The sequence below is a fragment of the Lepidochelys olivacea genome, assembly GCF_965140295.1.
Source record: "Lepidochelys olivacea isolate rLepOli2 genome assembly, chromosome: 3".
Taxonomy (NCBI): Eukaryota; Metazoa; Chordata; order Testudines; family Cheloniidae; genus Lepidochelys; species Lepidochelys olivacea.
Genome location: NC_140413.1, coordinates 167,781,084 through 167,805,356, shown reverse-complemented (window position 1 = coordinate 167,805,356; position 24,273 = coordinate 167,781,084). Strand labels below are relative to the sequence as shown.

At 44.3% G+C, this 24,273-nt stretch overlaps 1 protein-coding gene across 9 annotated transcripts in view; it reads right to left on the bottom strand.

Moving 5' to 3' along the window:
* PACC1 (proton activated chloride channel 1) overlaps positions 1–24,273 on the bottom strand; it is a 50,975-nt gene that overhangs the window by 3,699 nt on the left and 23,003 nt on the right. For 6 of the 9 annotated variants that reach the window (XM_084623048.1, XM_084623050.1, XM_084623046.1 and 3 more), the window contains exons 3-6: positions 22,354–22,569; positions 19,896–20,050; positions 17,187–17,329; positions 2,740–2,881 (exon numbers count right to left, since the gene is read on the bottom strand). In XM_084623048.1, coding sequence (XP_084479174.1) covers positions 2,740–2,881; positions 17,187–17,329; positions 19,896–20,050; positions 22,354–22,465 — 552 coding nt within the window. In that variant the 5' untranslated portion in view covers positions 22,466–22,569. The remainder of the gene's footprint in view (positions 1–2,739; positions 2,882–17,186; positions 17,330–19,895; positions 20,051–22,353; positions 22,570–24,273) is intronic. The other 3 variants (XM_084623045.1, XM_084623047.1, XM_084623049.1) reach the window with 3 other exon arrangements.

Sequence of the window (24,273 nt, the reverse complement as noted above, 5' to 3'; positions counted from 1 at the left end):
GAAACTCCAACTAGAACAGAAAGCAGCCCATCTCACAACATGACTACCATGAGCACATCAGACCTGTCCTTCGTTCCTTATGCTACCTTCCCATATAATACTGAATCAAGGTCTCAGCCCGTGGCCTGGCCCAAGGATCTCTAAAACTTTGCCTTAAAGCTCCACCATGCCAATTGTGGTCAGCAACTCTGCTGCTCAGGCACAATGACATTTTTGAACAAGGTAAATCTTACCTGTGCAAGAGACAGAACTTTCTCAGAGGCCAGTCTGAAACTGGAATTAACTCCTCCATCACAAACCTCACCTTCCAAGCACTCCTTGCCTTCTTTGACACCATAGCAGCATGTATATAAAAATAACATTACCAAACTGAATTGCTGCATTCTCCACTGCATGGGCAGTACAAGGCACACGGGACAGAAGTAGTCACATCTCAATGCATTATTAGACACTCATACTACAGTAATGAGGGCAGTATAAGCAGCTATACAGAAGAATATAAAATTGTAATAGCAGCCCTCGAAATAGTGGGCATAAATCTCCTTATTTAGACGACAGTTTAATAAAAAGCTCATTCCAGGAGTCAGTGGAAACCACCTCAAGAGTTTTCTATCCCTCTGAGGAACATGGGTTCAAAATGGAAAAGAATTCCTTGATCCCAGCTCAGAGCATGGTCACGAAAGGTCACAAGTTGACTCCACCTCCAAAAGGCTTTCTTGTTCTCTTGCAGAAATTCAAGATGCTGCAAGACCAGATTCTGGAGGTTTACTAGGCAAAAAGCTTCATGGCAGATCTCCTTGATTTAAATCAAACCACCCCTGCGTTCAGGTACTATTGTTAGTAAGAGAACAAACAGCCAGAAGGACCCTCAAAGCAAGGGCAAATACCATTACTGGATGAATAGATCACACTATTTCTCTAGAATCTCAGTATAAATTGTAGCAAGGTCTAATTTGCACCCATCTAGTGTTTTACATCTCAATAAGGAGAGGAAGAGTCTTGTTTCTCATTATCTCATAGCCAGATTCTTAAGAAAAATAAACTTCACTCATCCTCCAGTGTAAGGATCTCTCTCTCGGAAGCTCAGTTTAGTCATTAACACCCACACCATCTATCCTTATGAACCCATGATTTGCTTCTACATAGTTCATTCCTTTCTAAAATGGCTTTTCTGGTTAACTGAGTTTTATCCCATTTATGGGGATATTGCTCAATTTTTTTTTTAAACTGTTACTATATTCTGACTGTATCACTTCAGAATTCCTCTCCTGTAGGGTATTCCTGGGGAGCCCCTCCTGACATCACTGATTTGCAGTTGCCCCCATGCTGCTTCTGCTAAGGGAGCTAAGTGTGAGAACTGGAAGACGCCCTTAAAAGAGCAAAACAGCATGTTACAATGAACATTTCTCTTTCCAAGTGTGCAACAGGTTAACAAACACATGCTTTTCTAAAAACAGATGGATAATCTTCTCCTGCTCTTAGCAAAGAAACATTTCGCCTGCTAGTCACAGCTGTCCTTCTCCAAATCAATAGTTTCCTACAAGGCAGTTGCAGTTCTATTGATTTTGCAGATGCCTCCTTCCAAACAACACGGAGTGAGACAAGTTAGGGCTTGCCTACATTTAAAACACTCCAGCAGCACAGCCAGCGCTGCTGTAGCACTTCAGCCTTGGAACTATCTACACAGATGGGAGGGGTTCTCTCATGGTTTAGATAATCCACCTCCCTGAGAGGCGGTAACTACATCAGCAGAACAATCCTCCATGGACCTAGCACTGTCTCCAGGGGACTTAGATCAGTTTAACAATGCTGCTCCAGGGTGTGAGTTTTTCACACCCCTGAGGGATATAGTTAAATCAACCTAATTATCTAGTGTTATCTATCTATAACTATCTAATTATCTTATCTCTTTATTATAACTCGGCCCCTTCAGTGTCTTTCTGCTGGGAGAAATTCAGGGTAAAACCATTCCATAGGCAGAGATGAAAATAACTACATCAGTAGTCATCTTCCACCATTGAACAGGTGTTCTCTTCCAAGTTTTCTGAACTGCACTGTCTATTCTACTTCTAAATGACCCAAGCTTCCTTAATTTCCTTTGTCTATTCTACAGTTTATTTGATGATCTTTTTAAGAACTGTTTCTTAAAATTCAGCCTCAATTTTCCTTTCCTGTTACTCTGACTTCCATCCCTAAGACAAACCTAGACAATGCCTCTCAATATTGAAAATATTTGTAGGTGCTCGTTGTATCATAGGCTCCTTTTGAAAGTCCCAGCCTTAAACTAAAGTTTGTTAATATTTTCAAATAAGTCAATTGCTCCAGCTCCTTACTCTGATATTCTAGGTCTAGTCTCACCAGTGTAACAAACAAGGACAATCAGCTTTCTGGCTTCTCTGTCCAGTCAGGTTTTTCCAGGCCACATCAGTAAAGCCATAAGGGCAATATAAACTCTTTGCTGTGTTATGTTTTTATGAAATGTGGGAAAGCGACTTTGAAACTGCTTGCTGGTGAGCTGGAATAAGGGAACAATGAAAACATGAAAGTCAGTCGTATTTGCCACTATGCATCACAGCAAGCTTCTTCAAAGCCATGCTGCCTTTTGCTCTGAGGAGAAGCTCTATTAGACAAGGTTACTATTGCAGCACTGTATGTATTGAATGTTTCTCGCAGCAACTACAGAATGACAATCAGCTAAGGTCTGCCACATTCAGAAAACCCTTACAGAGCACTATTTACCTCCTGTTTGAACTCCACAGTCTCACTCCCATCTTCTTTTGTTTTTACCAAGGACATTTTGATCCAGGTTCGAAAACCACCAGAGAACTTCCAGCTGGAGTATGAGCTTTCGCAATCTTTCATGAATTCTCCTTTATCTGGACTAGAGGGTGTGGGGAAAAGGGATAGTGTTACTTCTCTGAAATAATTTGGACCAAAATATTTTACTACTTCAGGATGCTCAAATTGCAAAACTGAAGGCCTTTTAAAATGCCGCAGAGTTACTTTTAACTAGGATTTGCTTGTTTGGGCTCCGGATACAGAACTCCTAAAACATAACTTGTGCTAAGATTTTAATTTTTGTCTTATTATACACCTGTTTTGATCCAGTCTGCAATGTATTTTCCCCTCACAACAGCCCTGTGAGGTAGGGAAGTGCTCTTATCCCAAATTTACAGACTGGGAACTGAAGCACAGATTACATGATGTCCCAAAGTCACAGAAGAAATTCTGGATGAAGCTAGGACTCGAAGCCAAGTCCCAGCTATGGCCCTAACCACTAGACCAGCCTTCCTCTCTGATTAACATTGCTTGTCAATCCTTCTTGGTAAAATACCTCCAGGATGCTCAGCAATCAAGTCTCCACTCAATTATTAATCTATATTACTGCAGCCCCCAGAGACCTCAGTCAGAATCCGAGTCCCCCTACTCAGGCCTGGTCTACACTAGGGGGTGTGGGGGGAGCAAGCTAAGTTGGTCTAAGTTACGCAATATCAGCTATGAAAATAGCGCAGCTGAAGTCGACGTACTTAGAGCTACTTACCACTGAGTCTTCACTGTGGTAGGTCGACTGCTGACGCTCCCCCGTCAACTCTGCCTACGCTTCTCGCTCCAGTGGAGTACCGGAGTCAACGGGAGAGCACGCGGCTGTCGATTTATCGCATCTTCACTAGACGCAATAAATCAAACCCTGATGGATCGATCGCTCCAGAGGTAAGTGTAGACATGCCCTCAGGCTAGGTTCTGTATGTGCAAAGTGGAGGTTCCTCTCATATGCTTGCAGTGCACTCTGTGTACTTGATAAGAATGTGTTTTATGTCTTTACATTGTTGTCTATAACTTCTCATTTCCTTGCTTTTAAGTTCTTGGCTTTTGTTGGCGATGTGATAGGATAAGTATGGTGTTGTCACTTAGTTACTGTAATTTGTGAAACTCACATTTTGTTTGTTCCTGGAATATATACCAAAGACCTGATTTTAAAATGAAACTTGCATTCTGCAATACTAGCAATTGTTTTCATAACCTGACTGTTCCCAACTGAAGGCATTACCACCTGACTGCAGTGACTCCTCACAGCAACATAGGGTACTTTTTAATACTATGGGCTTGACTTTTCTTAAACTGCTGATACCTCTTTGACAGTGAATGGAAAGAAGGCCTAATTCTTCTGCGTATAGCATCTGTTTTCCACCCAACCTCTGGTCAAAAAGATAAAGAGATCAAGAAATTAACCTCTTGTCAGTTGGTCCAACAATAAATATCTTTTTGTGGGGCTGAACACCTCTGTGCGTCTAGCCCCTTTCTGTTTTGTGCCAATCCCTGAATTTTAATACATTTTCATGAGTAATGAGCAGCTGAACCCCACTAATGATTTGTTAAGACACAGGCTGAGCATTTTTACTAACCAGGGACAGCTAATTTTTGAAGAGCGTGATATAAGGTAACCCAACCATTCAAGAGGGCTGGGGCTCCGACACACCAGTGCCAGATTTAGCTCACCTCTTGGGGTGAAAAGAATGCGCAGCTGGGTCACATGAAAGGAAACCATGCGACTAACAACCAGCTCTGCTGGGAGATATTAGGGAAGTCTACAATCATTCAGGGGAGAGACAAAAGAGCAGGACCTCTGTGATTGAACTACTCCCCGCAGAGAGAGCGGAACAAATTCTGAAAGAGAAAGTGGTCAGGGACATAGGGGTAAATGGTAATTGGGGAAAAATACAACATGGTGTTACAAAAAGTAGATTGTGCCAGACCAATCTGATCTCTTTCTTTGAGAAGATAACTGGTTCTTTTAGACAAAGAAAATGCAATAGAGCTAATCTACCTGGATTTCAGTAAGGTATTCAATACAGTTCCACATGGGAAATTAGAACAGAAGAATAGCCATACTGGGTCAGATCAAAGCGCCATCAAGCCCAGTATCCGGTCTACCGACAGTGGCTAATACCAGGTGCCCCAGAGAGAGTGAACCTAACAGGAAATGATCTAGTGATCTCTCTCCTGCCATCCATCTCCACCCTCTGACAAACACAGGCTAGGGACACCATTCCTTACCCATCCTGGCTAATAGCCATTAATGGACTTAACCTCCATGAATTTATCCAGTTCTCTTTTAAACCCTGTTATAGTCCTAGCCTTCACAACCTCCTTAGGCAAGGAGTTCCACAGGTTGACTGTGCGCTGACTGAAGAAGAACTTCCTTTTATTTGTTTTAAACCTGCTACCCATTAATTTCATTTGGTGGCCCCTAGTTCTTATATTATGGGAACAAGTAAATAACTTTTCCTTATTCACTTTCTCCACAACACTCATGATTTTATATACCTCTATCACATCTCCCCTCAGTCTCCTCTTTTCCAAGCTGAAAAGTCCTAGCCTCTTTAATCTCTCCTCATATGGGACCTGTTCTAAACCCCTAATCATTTTAGTTGCCCTTTTCTAATGCCAGTATATCTTTTTTGAGATGCAGGGACCACATCTGTATGCGGTATTCAAGATGTGGGCATACCATGGATTTATATAAGGGCAATAAGATATTCTCCGTCTTATTCTCTATCCCTTTTTTAATGATTCCTAACATCCCATTTGCTTTTTTGACTGCCGCTGCACACTGCATGGATGTCTTCAAAGAACTATCAATGATGATTACAAGATCTTTCTCCCGATTAGCTGTAGCTAAATTAGCCCCCCATCATATTGTATGTATAGTTGGGGTTATTTTTTCCCAATGTGCATTACCTTACATTTATCCACATTAAATTTCATTTACCATTTTGTTGCCCAATCACTTAGTTTTGTGAGATCTTTTTGAAGTTCTTCACAGTCTCCTTTGGTCTTAACTATCTTGAGCAGTTTAGTATCATCTGCAAACTTTGCCACCTCACTGTTTACCCCTTTCTCCAGATCATTTATGAATAATTTTACTAGGACTGGTCCTAGGACTGACTCTTGGGGAACACCACTAGTTACCCCTCTCCATTCTGAAAATTTACCATTTATTCCTACTCTTTATTCCCTGTCTTTTAACTAGTTCTCAATCCATGAAAGGATCTTCCCTCTTATCCCAAGAGAAACTTAATTTATGTAAGAGCCTTTGGTGAGGAAGCTTGTCAAAGGCTTTCTGGAAATTTAAGTACACTATGTCCACTGGATCCCCCTTGTCCACGTTTGTTGACCCCCCCCCCCAAGTGAGCTGTAGCTCATGAAAGCTTGTGCTCAAATAAATGTTAGTCTCTAAGGTGCCACAAGTCCTCCTTTTCTTTTTGCGGATACAGACTAACACGGCTGCTACTCTGAAACCTCTAATAGATTAGTAAAACACGATTTCCCTTTACAGAAACCATGTTGCCTTTTGCGCAACAATTTATGTTCTTCTATGCGTCTGACAATTTTATTCTTTACTATTGTTTCAACTAATTTGCCCGGTACTGACGTTAGACTTCCCATCTGTAACTGCCAGGATCACCTCTAGAGCCCTTCTTAAATATTGGCATTGTATTAGCTATCTTCCGGTCATTGGGTACAATAGCTGATTTAAAGGACAAGTTACAAACCATAGTTAATAGTTCCACAATTTCACATTTGAGTTCTATCAGAACTCTTGGGTGAAAGCCATCTGGTCCCGGTGACTTGTTACTGTTAAGTTTCTCAATTAATTCCAAAACCTCCTCTAGTGACACTTCAATCTGTGACAATTCCTCAGATTTGTCACCTACAAAAGACGGCTCAGGTTTGGAAATCTCCCTAACATCCTCAGCCATGAAGACTGAAGCAAAGAATTAATTTAGTTTCTCTGTGATGACTTTATCGTCTTTAAGTGCTCCTTTTGTACCTCGATCGTCCAGGGGGGCCCAACTGGTTGTTTAGCAGGCTTCCTACTTCTGATGTACTTAAAAAACATTTTGTTATTACCTTTTGAGTTTTTGGCTAGCTGTTCTTCAAACTCCTTTTTGGCTTTTCTTATTACATTTTTACATTTAATTTGGCAGTGTTTATGTTCCTTTCTATTTACCTCACTAGGATTTGACTTCCACTTTTTAAAAGATGCCTTTTTATCTCTCACTGCTTCTTTTACATGGTTGTTAAGCCACGGTGGCTCTTTTTTAGTTCTTTTACTGTGTTTTTTAATTTGGGTACACATTTAAGTTGAGCCTCTGTTATGGTGTCTTTGAAAAGTGTCCATGCAGCTTGCAGGGATTTCACTCTAGTCACTGTACCTTTTAATTTCTGTTTCACTAACCTCCTCATTTTGGCATAGTTCCCCTTTCTGAAACTAAATGCCAGTGTTGGGCTGTTGAGGTGTTTTTCCCACCACAGGAATGTTAAATATTATATTATTATAAATTATTAGTTATGTTGGAGAAGATGGGGATATATGAGAATTGAAACGTGGATAAGGAACTGGTTAAGTGGGAGACTAAAACGGATCATACAGAAAGGTGGACTGTTGGGCTGGAGGGAGGTTAGTAGTGGAGTTATGCAGGAATCGGTCTTGGGACCAGACTTATTTAACATTTTTATTAATGATCTTGGCACAAAGTGGGTATGTGCTACTAAAATTTGTGGATGACAAAAAGTTGGGAGGTATTGCCAATACAAAGGAGGACCAGAATATCATACAAGATCTGGATGACCTTGTAAACTGGAGTAATAGAAATGGAATGAAATTTAATAGTGCAAAGTGAAAGATCATGCACTTATGGACTAACAACAAGACCTTTTGCTATAATTTGGGGAATTAGCAGTTGGAAGTGACAGGAGGAGAAAGACCTGAGTACATTGGTTGATCTCAGGATGACTATCAGCCACCAATGTGATGCAGTGATGAAAAAGGCTAATGCAGCCCTAGCATGCTTCCGGCGAGGTATTTCCAGCAGAGACAGGGATGTGTTAGTACCATTATACAAGGCAATGGTGAGACCTCATCTGGAATACTGCATGCAATTCTGGTGTTCCATATTTAAGAAAGATGAATTCCAACAGGAACAGGTGCAAGAAGGACTACTAGGATGATCTTATGAGAGGAGATTCAAAGAGTTTGGCTAGTTTAGCTTAACCCAAAGAAGGCTATGGTTGCTCTCTATAAATACATCAGAGAGAGAAATACCAGGGAGAGAGAGGCGTTATTTAAGTTAAGCACCAATGTGGACACAAGAACAAATGAATGTATACTGGCAATCAACAAGTTTAGGCTTGAAATTAGACAAAGGTTTCTAACTATCAGAGGAATGAAGTTCTGGAACAGCCTTCCAAGGGGAGCAGTGGGGGCAAAAAACCCAACTGGCTTCAAGACTGAACTTGATAAGTTTATGAAGGGGATGGTACAACAAGACTGCCTACAGTGGCATATAGCTGATCTGTGATTGCTAGCAGCAAATATCTCCACTGGCTGGTGATGGGACACTAGATGGGGAGGGCTCTGAGTTACTACAGAAAATTCTCTCTCAGCTGTCTGGCTGGTGGGTCTTGCCCACATGCTCAGGGTCTAACTGATCGCCATATTTGGGATCAGGAAGGAATTTTCTCCTGGGTCAGACTGGCGGAGACCCTGGGGGTTTCGCCTTCCTCTGGAGTGTGGGGCACAGGTTCCTTGCAGGTTTAAACTAGTGTAAATGGTGGATCCTCTATAACTTGAAGTCTTTAAAGCATGATTTGAGGACTTCAGTATCTCAGCCAGAGGTTAGGGGTCTATTAGAGGAGGGGTGGGTGAGGTTTTGTGGCCTGCAATGTGCAGGAGGACAGACTAGATTATTATGATGGTTCCTTCTGGCCTTAAAGGCTCTGAGCACTCCATTAAAGCGCAGGAGCCTAGCCAATCCAACTTGCATTTCTCCACCGAGGACTGTTGCTGAGTGTCCTCTGCTGAGTCCAAGCCTCTTTTCCAGGGATTTGGAGCTGTGCTCCGGCTCTGCTCCAGCTCCAGGCAAAAACCTGCAGCTCCACTGCTCCAGAGATGCTCTGCACTCCACTCCAAAGCCTAGCTCTTTTCCCTGCACACTCAGCAGCTGGGCTCCTGTTTCTCTTCTCACTGACCCATAAGCTCAGATTGCAGTGTGCTGGGAGCTAAGCCTGGGGAGAGCAGCAGCTGACCAGGCTTGGTAATGGCTGCCTTACACTGTGGTGTCTGATCAGCCCTTCTTTGGCTTAACATGAATATTCAAGTGTGCATGGAAGGGGGTGCCCTATCCAAAAGTGACACCCCTGCCAGGGAGGTGAGGTTATACGCTCAAATGTTCAAGAGAAACCCAAGTTCAAACCTCATTATATACATGAAAGAAGCAGAACTAGGGGGAAAGAAAATATTGCTCAAAGGAAAAGCTTTAGATTATCTCCACCCCGACCTTGGCAGATCAAATCCCAGGGTCTTTAGTGGCTCTGGGAACATTTAGAGCAGCTAGCTGTTTGTTAAGGCACTCAGACAAAAGGACCAAGCTTTGGATGCAAGAAACCCACACAAAAAGGAAATGGGCAAAACATCAAACAAAAAGAAAAAGCAAATGAAAAAACAGAATTCAAGTGAGACTGGGTCTTGCAATGGCTCATTCTCTGATAGCTATAAGAGATGGTAATGAGCAGCACAGCCATATCTCATGGGGACAAATCCAGAACAGTCCAGTGCCTTACCACTCTGCAGGGGAAAATGTATAATTAGAAGTTTACCAACCAAACAGGCTCACCACAAGCCTGAGGAATGACTAACCTACACTGTCCTGGAAGAACTTTCCAAGACAAATCATACAAGGAAATGGAAAATCTAGGCGGTAAGTTATGAAACCAATCTGAATCCTACAGCCCTAACTTTTAATAATTAAGGGACATTGATAGATTGGTTAGGCCCAAAAGTAGCACTTGTGGGCTTTTAAAATGTTCAGTTCAAAGAATTTGGGAGTAGCAATGAGAAAGCATTTATCTATGCTCCTGCACGTGTTTCCAATCCAGACCCCTGTAGCACTGTACGAGCATTAGAATCAGAAAATGAAACTGACTAAAAAAAATACCAGACCAAGCTCACGCGGGCGGGGGGGGGGGGGGCGGCGGGGGGGGGAGAGGTTGCTTCAAATTACAGAAAAATGAAGAGAAAATGGGGGGGGGTATTAATTCACTTTTAACTGTATTTAGTGAGGTAGGTAAAATTTTGTGGTAGTTTAAATACATAATTTAAACTATTTCCCTTTTGACTCTCCTATGGTACATTTGCTGCAAAGGCCGCACTGTCATTGCTTCAGTCAGTGGTTAAGTGGACAGAAAAGTATGGGGGGAGTCTGACATCCCCACGTCTGCCCATCCCACCCCCCAAATTAATTCTGCCACCACCTCTGCTTTTCCTGCAGCTCCTGGATTTCTTTATCACACTCTCCCTGGCTGGGGGGGAGGGGCAGAAGCTCTGCAGTTCTTTTTCCCCCTTCCAGGCTGGAGAAGCAGTTCTGGGGCTCTTAACTCTGCCCTCATCCCTTTCAAGGCTGAGTGCTGCAGGGGAAAGGGCAGAGGAACCATCACATCCCTGCTGCTCCTAGGACGGGGAAAGGAGGAGCAGAGCTGCTCTGAGCTGAGCTCTTTCTGGTCCCAGCTCCTATGCGAATGGTGTCTGTTCTGGAGAGAAGGGAGAAGAGAGCTCCGTCTGCATCTTGCAGCAATCCTGACTGGACGCTCTTCCCCATGAGACAGGCCAATGGGGAAAGCAGTCAATAAGACAATAGTAAAATGGTGTGCCCCTCGGCACCCCCAGCCCGCTGTTGAGAAGTGTTATTTCCCACACTTTAAGCACTGGCTTCAGTTTTTGCCAATTAAAGTTTTCTACACATTACAACTTTGAAACCTGGAACTTGCTGCCAGTGCTCTATCCTACAATTCCTAGAGCACCCTTCAGCTGAGGCTATCAAAGCACTTAAAAATATTAACTGAACCTCTCCCGTGTAAAGTAAATCATCATTACAATTGTACATGTTGAGGAAACTGCAGCACAAAAAGGTTGTGGCTTGCCCAGTGCCAGAGCCACAGATACTTGCTCTCCCAACTGCTGGTGTTATGGCTGGGCTACCGGACAATACTTCCAGTGATAATACACCTGCTTACTATGGGTTTATTTAGATGGACACTGACTAACCTTTGACCACAAATACTAGACACATGGGATACTGCCTAAAATATTTCATGACTAAGGGAATCATCTTGCATTAGAATCTTCTAACTTGGAGCCCTATTGAGTCCCATTGAAGTCAAAGGCATCCAGCAGAGCACAAGGGTCTGGACTAGCAAATCCTGATGCAAGATCCTGGCCCAAAAATGCCAATATACCGAACCAAATTTCTATGGATTCCTTTCATTATTGCTCTAGTGTAAGAGTCTCTTTTAAAGTCAGCAAGTCATAAGGTACAACACACAGAGTCAATTACATGGGAATGCCATATTTTTAGAAGTTCTGTTACTTGTGTGTTGTAATTCACTAATCTGCACAATTCTGTGCATGGCAATCCAGGCACTAGGGACCAGTGGTGAACTCTAATTAGGTCATTGAATAGCACAGCCTCCATTCCCAAGTGGGCAGTTAGGATTTAATACTGCTGTTCATCTTGCAACACTACAGAGATAAGGAAATAATTTTATTTTAGATTTGCTAAGATGTTACCTAACTTCTAGATTTTCGGTGAAGTTTTGTTTTCCTTCCTTCTAACCCAGATGTTAAACTAATAATAAAGGAAAGAAAAACTCTATTCTCTAGTTTCACTTTTTATAAATAAATGTTTCATTAATTTTCCTCACTACAATTAACAGTGGCATGTACAGCAGCAACCGTAAAAATCACGCACACACTCAGGTTCCAGAAACAGCATACAGTCTACAAAAGCCAAAAGAGCACAGCAAGCAGTGAGTAAATCTGTGATTCTGACATCTGGTTAAACTCATCTAGAGACAGTCAGGCCCAGCACAGGTTTCTACGCTTGGTTAATCACAAGACTTGAGATACAGACACTCCCCGACTTGCACAATCGTTCCGTTCTGGAAAGCCATGCATAACTCAAATTTTGTTTAAGTCGGAAACATATACCTGAACATTATGCCAAAAAAAAAAAAAACCTATTTCTAGCTTACGGAACTTTTTTCCTAAATGCAAATTTGCGTAAGTCAGGTCTTCCGTAACCTGGGGAGCGTCTGTACAATTCTCCAGACACAACAGAGGCCCACGACAGTCTTCACTGATGTCGTTTGCTGTAGAACATTAAGCATAGACATACGATATAGAAAAAAGACAGATGCTGTCCCATGGAATTTCTGTCCAAAGACAATAATGTAGGGCCTGATCCAAGCCCACCAAAGTCAATAGGAGTCTTTCCACTGTCTTGAATGGGCTTTGGATCATGTCCATAGATGACAAAAGCCCCTAAGAACGGAGAACATTTCACAACAGCCAATCAGTTATTCTCCAAAGCAACTCAAAAGCTAACTGCAGCCACAGCACAGGAATTCTATATGATACAACCATCAGCAATCATATTGCACAGTGTCTTTAACAGGAGTTACTTTATGTGAACTGTTGTGCATGTCACTGATAATGCATCCTCTCTCATCAGAATTAGTATCACCTCCTATCATTACAGTGAGTGAATATTAACAACACTGAGCAAGAGCCAATAACTAGAGTTTTAAGAGACAGTATAATGTGACACTAATAAAACAAAAGATGTTTTATAAACATCTCAGTGCTCATTCCTGCATCAGAGTGCAAGCTTGGTAATTGGAGGGAGGGGAGTGAATTTTATGGAAATTATTTAAACAAGATACGTGCTTAAATCAGAGGTAGGCAAACTATGGCCTGTGGGCCACGTTCAGCCCGCAGGACCGCCCTGCCCAGCCCCTGAGCCCCCAGCCCCTCCCCCACTATTCCTCCTGCCTCACCTCGCAGTGCCGCCGGTGTGGCTGGCTCCAGCATGGGGAAGCGGGAAGTCCTGGAGGGCAGTCGGGGACAGGGAGTGGGTGGAGGGTCCCGCACTGGTTAAGGCATGGGAGTCCCGGAGGGCCTGTCAGGGGGCAGAGGTGCGGATAGGGGTCGGGGCAGTCAGGGGACAAGGAGCAGGGAGGGTTGGATGGGTCGGGCGTTCTGGTGGGGGGCAGTCAGGGGACAGGGAGCGGTTGGATGGGGTGGAGGTTTGGGGGGCAGGGCGGTCAGGGAATGTGGAACGGGGGGGGGGTGGAGGTCCTGGGGGGGCAGGGGTCCCAGGAGGGGGCAGTCGGGACAACGAGCTGGGGGTGTTGGATGGATCAGGGATTCTGAGGGGGGCAGTCAGGGGGCAAGAAGTGGGAGGGGGAAGATAGGGGGTGCGGGCCAGGCTGTTTGGGGAGGTACAGCCTTCCCTACCCAGCCCTCCATATAGTTTTGAATGCCATTGTGGCCCTTGGGCCAAAAAGTTTGCCCACCCCGGCTTAGAGGCAGCAGAGCTACCTAAATTCTCTTCAAGTGTTCAGGATTCTCCTCTGGTGTATATCAGAAGTCTGATTTCGGAATGCTGAAATAGTTTTTCCACTTTGAAAAGTGCATTCCTTGAGAACAATAGCAGTAACCTTGGTTCCAGAACTGCATGCAGTATATGAGGAAATGTATGAAGCAGCCACATGGTCATTGATGCAGTTAGAAGAAGTCAGATATGCAGTAGGGCAGAGGTGGGCAACCTACGGCCCGTGGGACCGTCCTGCCCAGCCCGAGCTCCTGGCCCAGGAGGCTGTCTCCCCTCCCCCGCAGCCACACAGCGCAATACTCTGGGCAGCAGAGCCCAGTGCTCTGTGCTGCATGGCGCGGCTGCCTGCCACCGGTGTGCCAGGCAGCATGGTAAGGTGGCAGGGAGCAGGGGGGGTTTGATAGAGGGCAGGGGAATTCGGGGGGCGGTCAGAGGGCAGGGAATGGGGGCAGGGGTCCCGGGAGGGGTAGCCGGGAAGGGGGGGATTGAATGGGGTGGTGGGGGGAAGTTAGGGGCAGGGCGCAGTTAGGGGCGAGAGGTCCGGGGGTGGTCAGGGAGAAGAGGTGGTAGGATGGGGCAGGGGTCCGGGGTCCCTGGGGGGGCCGTCAGGGGGTGAGAAGTGCGGGGGCTTGGATAAGGGGTAGGGGCCGGGCCATGTCTGGCTTTTTGGGGATGCACAGCCACCCCTAACCGGCCCTCCATACAATTTCAGAAACCTGATGCGGCCCTCAGGCCAAAAAAAGTTTGCCCACCCCTGGCTTAAATAGACATCTACTGGAAATCTGACCAAGTCAGAGCAAGTGCATTCCACATGTGAATCTATAAGGTTTTTAAATTTATTTCATGGTCAAGCTTGGACTCTTCAATTATTCAATCCACTTCATTTATAAAGCTCTCAATATTGTAGCTAATTGTAGGTTACCAAGGCAGCAATATATAGTACATGAAAAACCGGAATAAAAAGAAAAGCTAATTATAAAGTAAATGATTCATGATAAGCTTAATTTATATTGAAAGTTACAAATCAGATCCTTACCCAAAATTCATTTAAACCCAGCCTCTCAGCTAGAACACTTACTGTATTAAGGCTCTGTTCACCCTAAGTGACCCCATCATATACTGCCAAGTTTACTAAAGGACTGTATGTCTTAGTTTGTTCAAAGTTTATGCCAAATCCCGCTTGTCTTACTGCTGCAAATGGACACACAAGGCTCTTCAGAGTCACATTTTGCAACCGGGGGCAAGGGAGGTGCAATGGGTCGTTGGTGGTGAGATGGAGAGTGAAGTGAGCCCACTCCACAGTCACCTGGCAGTTACAGCTCCTGTCCTGTGGGGCTGGGCCTGGCTCTCCACTGCAGCCATGGCACAACGGTGCATGGGATCACACTGCCATCCAGGGGTGGCCGGACCAAATTTGAGTGAGTGGCATTGCAACCGTTGTCACACAATCCTGTGCACCATGTTGCAACAGTTGGAGCAGGGAGCTGGAACCGGCCCCCCAGGAACCACCCCTTCCAGGGGAACACAGTGCACACTTGCTCACCAGCCCCATGTGAAAAGGCACCACACGCACCCAAAGTCTGCCGAGGGGGCATTCACCCCCTATTAGCTCTGTCACTGCATCAACCCGATTATGTGTGGATCCAATTTAAACCATTTGATTTCTTGACCTTTGCAGCTCTGGTGCCTTCCAGTGCTGAGGGCCAGGTTGGTCAGCAGGCAGCTTCTTTAAGAGTGGAGCAACTTCCCATTGGTTAAGCAATTATGTCATCTCTGATCTGCCTAATTATGGCAAGCCTGGGGGCCAGGGTGTAGAATCCGGTTCCCTCAAACAATTCCCAGCTACTGTGCCTATAAGCTGTCACACACACAGTGCCATTATGTAAACTCTGCTTAAATCCTGCAATGCACTGGGAATTCTTTCTAATGTTCATTTTTAAGCAGTTCCTACCTACTCACTTGGACACATACCCACCCTTGCAGAGCTTGAATATGGCACAAAAGAGGCAGGCATCTGGAGGGGCCAGTATTCAGACTTTGTACACTGTCAGCAAGAGACAGGTATTGAATGACTGGCTGACCAACTCTATGCGGTAGCTAATTGTAAGTTACCAAGATAGCAACATATATTACATAAAAACTAGAAAAAGAAAGCGGATTGTAAAACAGATGATTCATGTTAAGCTTAATTTCTATTGAAAGCTACAAAACAGTGTTTTCTTGTACTGAAATAGTAATGGTACATTTTAAATACCTGGACAATGATACTTTCTGGGATGTTCTAGCACTAAGTAAGATTACAGAAGATCAGTACTTATTATGAAAGTACTGAAAGTATGAAGTATGAAAGTTTTCCCTTTCTCACTGAAGGACAAATGCTTTGTGGAAAATTTGAGAAAAATCAATCATTTGTTACCAAAAAGCACCTGCAATTTAAGCCCTTTGAGGTATCTGTTCTCTTTGTGCTGGCTGCTGTCCAATCAGTCCCCAACCTGGCTGAGGCCTCTAGACGCTACTGAAATACAAATGTTGAGGATGATAATACTAAAAATATTATTTTCCCCTCCCTACCTCAAAGGACTGGCTGTCCCCATAATCCATATGAACTATGCCGTGGTGTGTGATTTTTCTGGCTCTGCTCTCTTCTCTTACCACATATGTGAATATTACTGGTTTTCCCAATTTAGGACCCGATTTAAAGCCTATTGAAATCAATAGAAAGGCAGACTCCTATTAACTTCAGTGGGCTTTGGATCAGGGCCACAGAGAACAGCAGAACCAAGTAATTGTAATTCAGTGCAAAGACTGAATAAAAATAAAATCTGCCCCCTGCAGGTAAGGGAGGGTTAATAGAAGGGTGAGATTTTCAAAATGCTCAGTGTTGGATTAATTCTGCTCCCACTACAGTCAGTGAGGATATGACTACATTGCAACTGGGAGCAAGCCTGGGTCTGCAGGCTTTTCCTAGTGCACTAAAAATAGCTCAGCCAATGTTGCAGCTCAGGCTGGAGCTTAGGCTCTCAAGCAGAGAAGGGGGGTCTCCTGAGACCAAGCCACAACATCAAAGCAACGTCTACACTGCTATTTTTAGCACACCAGCATGAGCGCCAGGAGCACAAGCCAGGCTTGTTCCCAGCTGCAGTGCAGACATACCGTGGGAGTTTTACCATTCACTTCAGTGGAAGCGGAGTTTGTCTGTTGCTGAGTGCTTTTGAAAATCCCACCCAAAACAGGTGAATCGTTTTGTAGAGCCTTACACAAGGGTCCAGAGTAACTATGTTTAAGCTTTCAGATAAAACATCACTGATTCTTTTTAATCATTGATTTAAAAAACCCTTAACAGAAATAAAAACAGAAAAATTATAATTCTTTAAAATGTATTTCCGGTTTGTGCTGCCCGCTGACATTCACTTCCAAGTCATCCATACCAACAACACAGACTGGTCATTCAGTATCTTTGGTGCAAAGTTAAGTGATGAGTGGTGGCAACATTGATCAGAGGTGATTTTTGCCACTGAAAACCATTTCCTCAGCTCAAAATTCTTCAGTCACCAATATTAATGACTAGAAACCAATTTTTCCAAGGCATGAAAGTGCCCCAAGCTAGCCCAAACACACACCTAAAAATCGGTAAAAACAGAAGTGGAAAACAAGAAGCCCTAAATTCATTCTACTAGTAACAATATGTATCTTACAGTATATTTACTAGGCCACACCCTTTATTCCTGTGCATACCTGTTGAGGAACTCCTGGAAAGAAGAGAACAGAAGATAGTTTATTGCACTGAAATCCTGGTCTGTTTCATTTAAATGGAACTGCAAAAACACCAGTTCCCTTTTCTTCACATCTCGAGGTCCTTGGACAATCAAAGCATGTTTCTATAAGCACAGAGAAAGAAAGAGAGTTATTGATAGAACTATGAAAAAAGTAAAGGAATCTTCATTTCCTGTCACTGAACTTGTCACCTGTCACTAATGCATGACAGAAATCTAGTATACATGGGCATTTTCATACCTTTGGTAAGTACACATCAATTAAGATATCCAGTGAGAATGGTTGGGCATACCTAAATTCCTACTTGCTGATTAAGGGTATATGTACTCTGCAAAGAGAAAGTGTGATCATAGCACAGGTAGGCATAGTCATGTTAGCTTTACATTTAGCTAACATGGGTAAAGCAGCAGTGTAGACATAGTAGCATGGGCTAGCAACCCAAATAAGTACCCTGGGTCCCTGGAGGGCTTGTACTCTGGAGCCTGGGCCACCATGTGTATGCTGTGTTACCCGAATTAACTCGATTAAAACTAACTCAGGGATGCCTACCCATACTATGATCACACCTTCAAATCTCAGGCAGTGTCTGCACTGCAAAGTGAAGTCTTTAAATCAAGATTGGATGTCTTTTTAAAAGTTCTAGTTTCACTACTATCATTGGGCTTGATGCAGAAGTTACTGGGCGAGGTTCTGTTCTATTATGTATGAGGTCAGATTAGATTATTATAATCCCTTCTGATTTTAAAATCTGTGAATCTATGATTTTTCAGCTCTTAGAACCTGGAGAGTGATCCTGGCTAGTCTAGAAGCACGTCTACACTTCAAGCTGGGGGTGTGAGTGTAAGCTCCCTCTAAGATGTGCAGCCACGCAGCTGCCTCATAAGCCCCATGCAGGGATGCCTCTCCCCCTGCACGGACCTGCCGCGGCGGGGAGAGGAGCCCCTCCCCACCAACCCCAACATGGACCTGCTCTGTCCCGGACTTGCCACGGCCAGGGAAGAGGAGCCCCCTCCCTCGGCCCGGCCTGGCCTGGCCCAGCCCCGCCAGAGCTGCTGGGGAAAGAAGCCCCTCTCCAGGCCCACCAGTGCTGCCGGGGAAAGAATACCCTCCCTCGGCCCAGACCAGGCCCACTGGAGCTGCTGCTGCCAGGGAGAGGCACCTCTGCCCTGGCCCCAGCTGCTGCGGCGAGAGAGGGCTGGGGGGAGTATATTATAAAGGCCAGTACCTTTTCAGGGCCCAATCATACATTCTTTATGGAATCACACCTCCAATTGACTCCAACCTGCCTTGAAGTCACTGGGAGTTCTGTGTGCACAAGGAATGGAGGATTGGATCCTACAAGCCTCTTCCAGCAGCCCCGGATGACTTGAGAGTCTACCTAAGGAAAAGGCGGGGATTCCCTGCAAAACAGACGGTCACTCATCTAGCCCAAACATCTCACATAAATATAATTCTAAGATCCAACACTGACGATAGACAAACCTTGACTGACAGGCTTTGAAAAGTGATGTCGGGGAACAGAACTCCACTTTAAGCAGAGAAAACATAATATTGTACATGAAGTTGCATACCAGACATCATGCTCAGTATAGATCCCTGATCCTGCAATTTGTTGCCCGCAGGAGAAATCCCATTGACTCCAGTGGGACTCTGCATGGGCAGAGGTCTGACAGTGTGGAGTCAAGTGCAAAATCAGAGCTACAAGAGCACAAAGATTCTTAAAATGTATCTAATACATGCAGCACAAAATGCAGGACTTTAGCACACTGAAACAGGCAATCATAACAAGAGCAGAGAGAGAGAACACATTACAAATGAACCTAACATTGCCTTTGCTCTTAAATAAATATCAACACAAAGAAGAGGGGTGAGGGGCAGCTCCCCAGAAAGAAGTGAAGAGCAAAGAAGAGGAAAAATGGTTGGCATGAAGGGGTGTTTACACAGACTGCTTTAAAAAGAGTAAATTAAACATGAACAACAATTTTAAACTCAACAAACTGACACATTTCAGCCTGTTTTTTAAATAAAAATTATCTAAATATGATCAAAAATTGCTCTTGCAAATGCAGCAAATAAAGGTGGACTACAACTCAATTCCTTTCTTACATGAGCATCACCACTATTGGTTCACTCGATATTCAGAGTGCCTTCCTAATCTAATCAGTTTAGCTGGGTGCCAAATTCACATGAAGATTCCAGCAAGTTTGGTAAAAGTGACATTACAATATATGTATGTACATCCACACATGGAATATGTAAAAAGGGAATCTAAGGACCTATCCTGCTCCAACTGAAAGTCCATGGAAAAACTTCTGCCTTCAACTGAAGCAGGATTCAACAAATTGAACATATCTCACAATCTAAAGTTGCATGCCAGTTTTGATTTTTATAAGAAATGAACCAAAAGTTGCACTGTCAAAAATATCTATTCCGTTCCATTCTATTCAGATTCTTATGACACACATATCGCTCAGCTATCAACAAAATAAACCAACTGATGTCTTTTACATTTCTAAAAATAAGGACTGATTGTTCGAAAAAAGTTAAGAAAGAAGAAAGCAAGTCTTTCACAGCAGTTCCTGGATAACATATACTGCTACTCCGGAATGCTGCAGTGCACAAAACCACCCCATCCGCTGAATTCTGTTCCTTTGTCTTTTTAATCATTACCATGGTTTGATTAGTAAAAGGATCTGTGTAGTTGATTCTCTGAGTGGTGCACTCAATTTCTCCTGGCTGACCTGGGTTTATCAGAGGCGGAATGTGATCATAGTAATGATGCTTGCAGCTAAGCAGCTGAGCCTTGCCTGGGTAAAGTGCAATACCTGTTTCAGGGGAAAAAAGTTGGAAGAAACATAAATGAGAGTTGATTTCTTGCCCAAGTGGATTATCATTCTAAGATTTAATCCTGCAAGGTGCTGAGCTCCCAGATCCAGCAAAGCATTCCAAGTTAACGTGCTTAAATGCTCCGCTGGACCAGGGCTAGACTGCTCAGCACCTTGCAGGATTGAGCTCTGAGCAGCAGGTTAAAAAATAAAACAAAAACTCTGCCTATTTCTCTTTCAGGGCCTGATCCAAAGCCCACGGAAGTCAACAGGAATCTTTCCACTAACATCAGAAGCTGCTGGATCAGGCCCTAAAACCCCAATCCAGAGAAGCACCTAAGCATAGGTGGATAGGCCTACTGAAGTCAATGGGACTCCTCAAATACTTAAAGTGCTTAACTGTTTTACTGGATCAAGCCCTTAAACCATAGTGTATAAACCCATATTGGGAATATCCAACAGAAGTAATGTACTGTCTACGGAATCTCTAAAGTCACTGGCTGACAAAATAAAAGCGAAAAGATGTTCCTTCCTATGGCAACAAATAGACATTAAAATTACTAAATACTATATCAAGATAAATCAAAGATATAAAACACGTGTCAACAAATTATCCTCTCTCATCACTTTTGTCATCAGGGAGGCAAGCTATTTTTTCCCCACCTATGCTGCAATTAATATATTTAGCATAAAGTACAACAATGCTTAAGTCCAATGGTGGGTATAAAAACTTCATGTGTTTCTTTCTGGCTTCCCCCTCATGAAAACCAGCAAAGCTCTTTTGCCACATTTAGTCTGGGCAACACAGATTTGCTTGAAGACAATATAGATCAACTACTTGAAAAGTAAAAATATGCTACATGTGATTTATAAACCTACACCAGTTACTGAAGTACCCTGTATGCCCTCTCATAAGTCAAAAAGGACAGTGGAGAGCTTCTAAAATACATTTTGCTAATCTCCAGTGTTCCATGCTTGGAAGAAAAATCTGGTCAGTTTTAAAAAAAGTTAAAAAGTAATTTCAGATCCTACAACTTCCTCTGGGCCCACTGCCAATTTTTGTGGTTTTACAATTAGATTTTTATTTTTTAAAATGTCTTTTTCTCCCCTGTCACGATGTGAAAGACTCACACAAATCATAGGGGAAACAGACAAAGGCTTACATCAAGGGACCTTACATCAGATCCCTGTCAGTAGACACCTGAGCTTGTGAATGCAGCTCCCCACAAAGATCTGATTGGAGAATTGGGGCCTAACTGACTACAGAGGAAATAATTAAAATTAACTTTACACAGAATGCTGTCAAATGCACACAGTATAGCTGAAAAAACCCCAAATATTTTCTCTCTAATCTTTCAACAATAGTCATGGGAGGGATTACTCCTAACAAGAGTAGGTGGGTAAAATTTTCAGACAAAAAAGTGTGATTTTTAAGTTGACTGTGTCCCTTTGAGTAAGCTGCTGCAAGTGCTGATTTGAACTGCATGCTCTACCACACTGTGAACATTAACTGGTTAATTTTTTTTTAATATACACATACACACACATTTTATATATATATATATAATATATATACACACACACACACACACACACACACTACTCCAAAGCATTTTAAAAAGAACAATGAAGTCACCAAAGGACTGCCATATGATGCTCTGATGTTGTGTTGTGATATTGATAGGGTGGAGCTGTTTCATTGTCACTGCCTACTGATGCAATGCTATAATGTAAATATTGCAGTGCAACAGCAAACTATGACAGTATGATGATTTTGTGGCTGCCTATAAAATCCTTTTAATACGAAAGCTCTGCCTTCTTTTGACCATTATTTCTTGATATTTCAAGGGGCAGGGATCCTGGCAGCAGTCAGATGTGCTGCCTTGGCTAGGTTAAATAGCTTAAGGAGCACTCCGGTGATCAATTCTCTTCTCACTCCCAAGAGATCAAGATGACCCTATTCAAGTCTATGGACTCTGCAAAAAAAGCCTCATATGAGCTACTGAAGAGCTGCATGAGCCTCTAAAGCTCGTATTAACATTATACACGTTCAGATTCATCAAGTCTGTCTCATAATAACGGAGAAAAGGTTCCATGCATTGAAGTCACCACCATCATGTGTTAAACAAAAAGAGAAGCAAAGCCCAAAGCATTTTTTGCATCACTTGGACCGACTTGGAGAGTAAACGGCACCAGCACTTGTTACATGCAAAATGCTGTCAGTAACACATGCAAAGATTTGAATGACATCTTGAGATACAGTTGGACTTCACCACTATGATGATTTATTTCCAGAGACTTACCAGGAGCATCATACAAGGGCACCTCCTTGTAAGAGACAGACATCACCGGGTGTTTGAGCTTTTCCCTGAAGTCAGTGATAGTTTGGTAGACAAGGAACACAGCTACAGCCATGAGCAGCAGATAAATGAAGAGGAGAATTACTGAAAAGACATTCTTTAGGCAGGTCTTGCTGAAACGCACAGAAGGGCTACTGGTACCTGATTCACTATCTAGGACTGAACAAAATATGGGATTAAAATTTGTAAGTATATTTACTTACAGTCTTCCACACTGAATCATGCAGAGTGTTTATTTCAAGATGAACCATTTGCAATGAGAGGGAACAACAGGCTTAGTTTGATTTAAAATACAAAAACAAATTAATGTTTTTTGACTAGCGAACAGTCGTCTGTTACTTCCCATGAACATGACGAGGTGTAATCAGTAAGGAGAGGGAGGGTTCTGTCTTTGTTTTACCTCCCACATTACGGATAGTGCCTAGGGACACAACAGGCAGAAGAAAAATACATTAAAAAAAGAGGCCAGGTCAGCTGAAAAATTCAGAGTTCACAGCGAAAAGTTCCCTGACGGAGCCTTTTTTCCCCCCCACAGCATAAAAGACTCATCTCTCCCAAGTCTGAACCAACTGATCCTGACCAGATTTAATCTGTGCATCAACACAGAGGCTTTCGGCACTGTAGTGCTCTTATGTAGCTAGCTAACAGCAGCGTGCATGCACAGGGTTACCATGTGTCTGGTTTTCTATGGGAACACCTGGTCGAAAAGGGACCCTGGTGGCTCCAGTCAGCACGGCTAACCGGGCAGTTAAAAGTCCGGTCGGAGGCGCAGCAGGGCTAAGGCAGGCGCCCTGCCTGCTCTGGCTCCGCGCAGCTCCCTGAAGCAGCGGCATGTCCCCACTCCAGCTCCCACACGTAGGGCAGCCAGGGGGCTCCACACGTTGTCTCTGCTCCAAGTGCCGGTTCCACAGCTCCCATTGGCTGGGAACTATGGCCAATGGGAGCTAGGGGGGCAGCACCCATGGACAGGGCAGTGCACAGAACCGCCTGGCCGCACCTCCATATAGGAGCTGGACAGGGGATATGCTGCTTCTTCTGGGTAAGCGCCGCCAGGAGGTAAGAGGGGGGGTGAGGTAAGCACCACCCGGAGCCTGCACCCCTGACCCCCTCCCACGCCCCAAACCCTTGCCGCAATCCCCTCCCACCCTCTGAACCCCTTGGTCCCAGCCCGAAGCCTCCTCCCACACCCTGAACCCCTCATTTCTGCCCTCCCCCAGAACTCACCCCCCCAGCCCAGGGCCCTCACCCCCCTCCCATTCCTTAACCCCCTGCCTCAGCCCAGCGCCCCCTCCCATATGCCAAACCCCTCAGCTCCACCCCCCAGCACCCTCCTACACCCCAGTGTCTGCATACCCATCCCCAGCTTGAGCCCTCACACCACCCCCCGCACCCCAACCCAGAACACCTTCCCACACTCCAAACCCCTCAGCCCCAGCCCGGAGCTCCCTCCTGCACCCCCCATCCCTGGCTCCAACCCAGAGCTCACACCCCCAGCCGGAGCCCTCATCCCCCTCCTGCACCCAACTGCCTGCCCCAGCCCAGAGCCCCCTCCCGCACCCTTAACTCCTCATTTCTGGCTCCGCCCCAGAGCCCGCGCCCCATCCTGCACCGCAACCCTCTGAGCCAGCCCAGTGAAAATGACCAAGTGAGTGAGTGTGGGGAGAGTGAGTAATGGGTGTGTGTGTGTGGACTGAGTTGGGGAGGGACCTCAGAGATGCGGTGGGGCAAGGGTGTTTGGTTTTGTGCGAGCAGAAAGTTGGCAACCCTATGCATGCCCCAGCTTAGAAGTCAGTCAGTTATATGTTATCCCTACATTTTTAAAGTCTAACATCTAACTCCGTATGCATATTATATAAAGTTGCA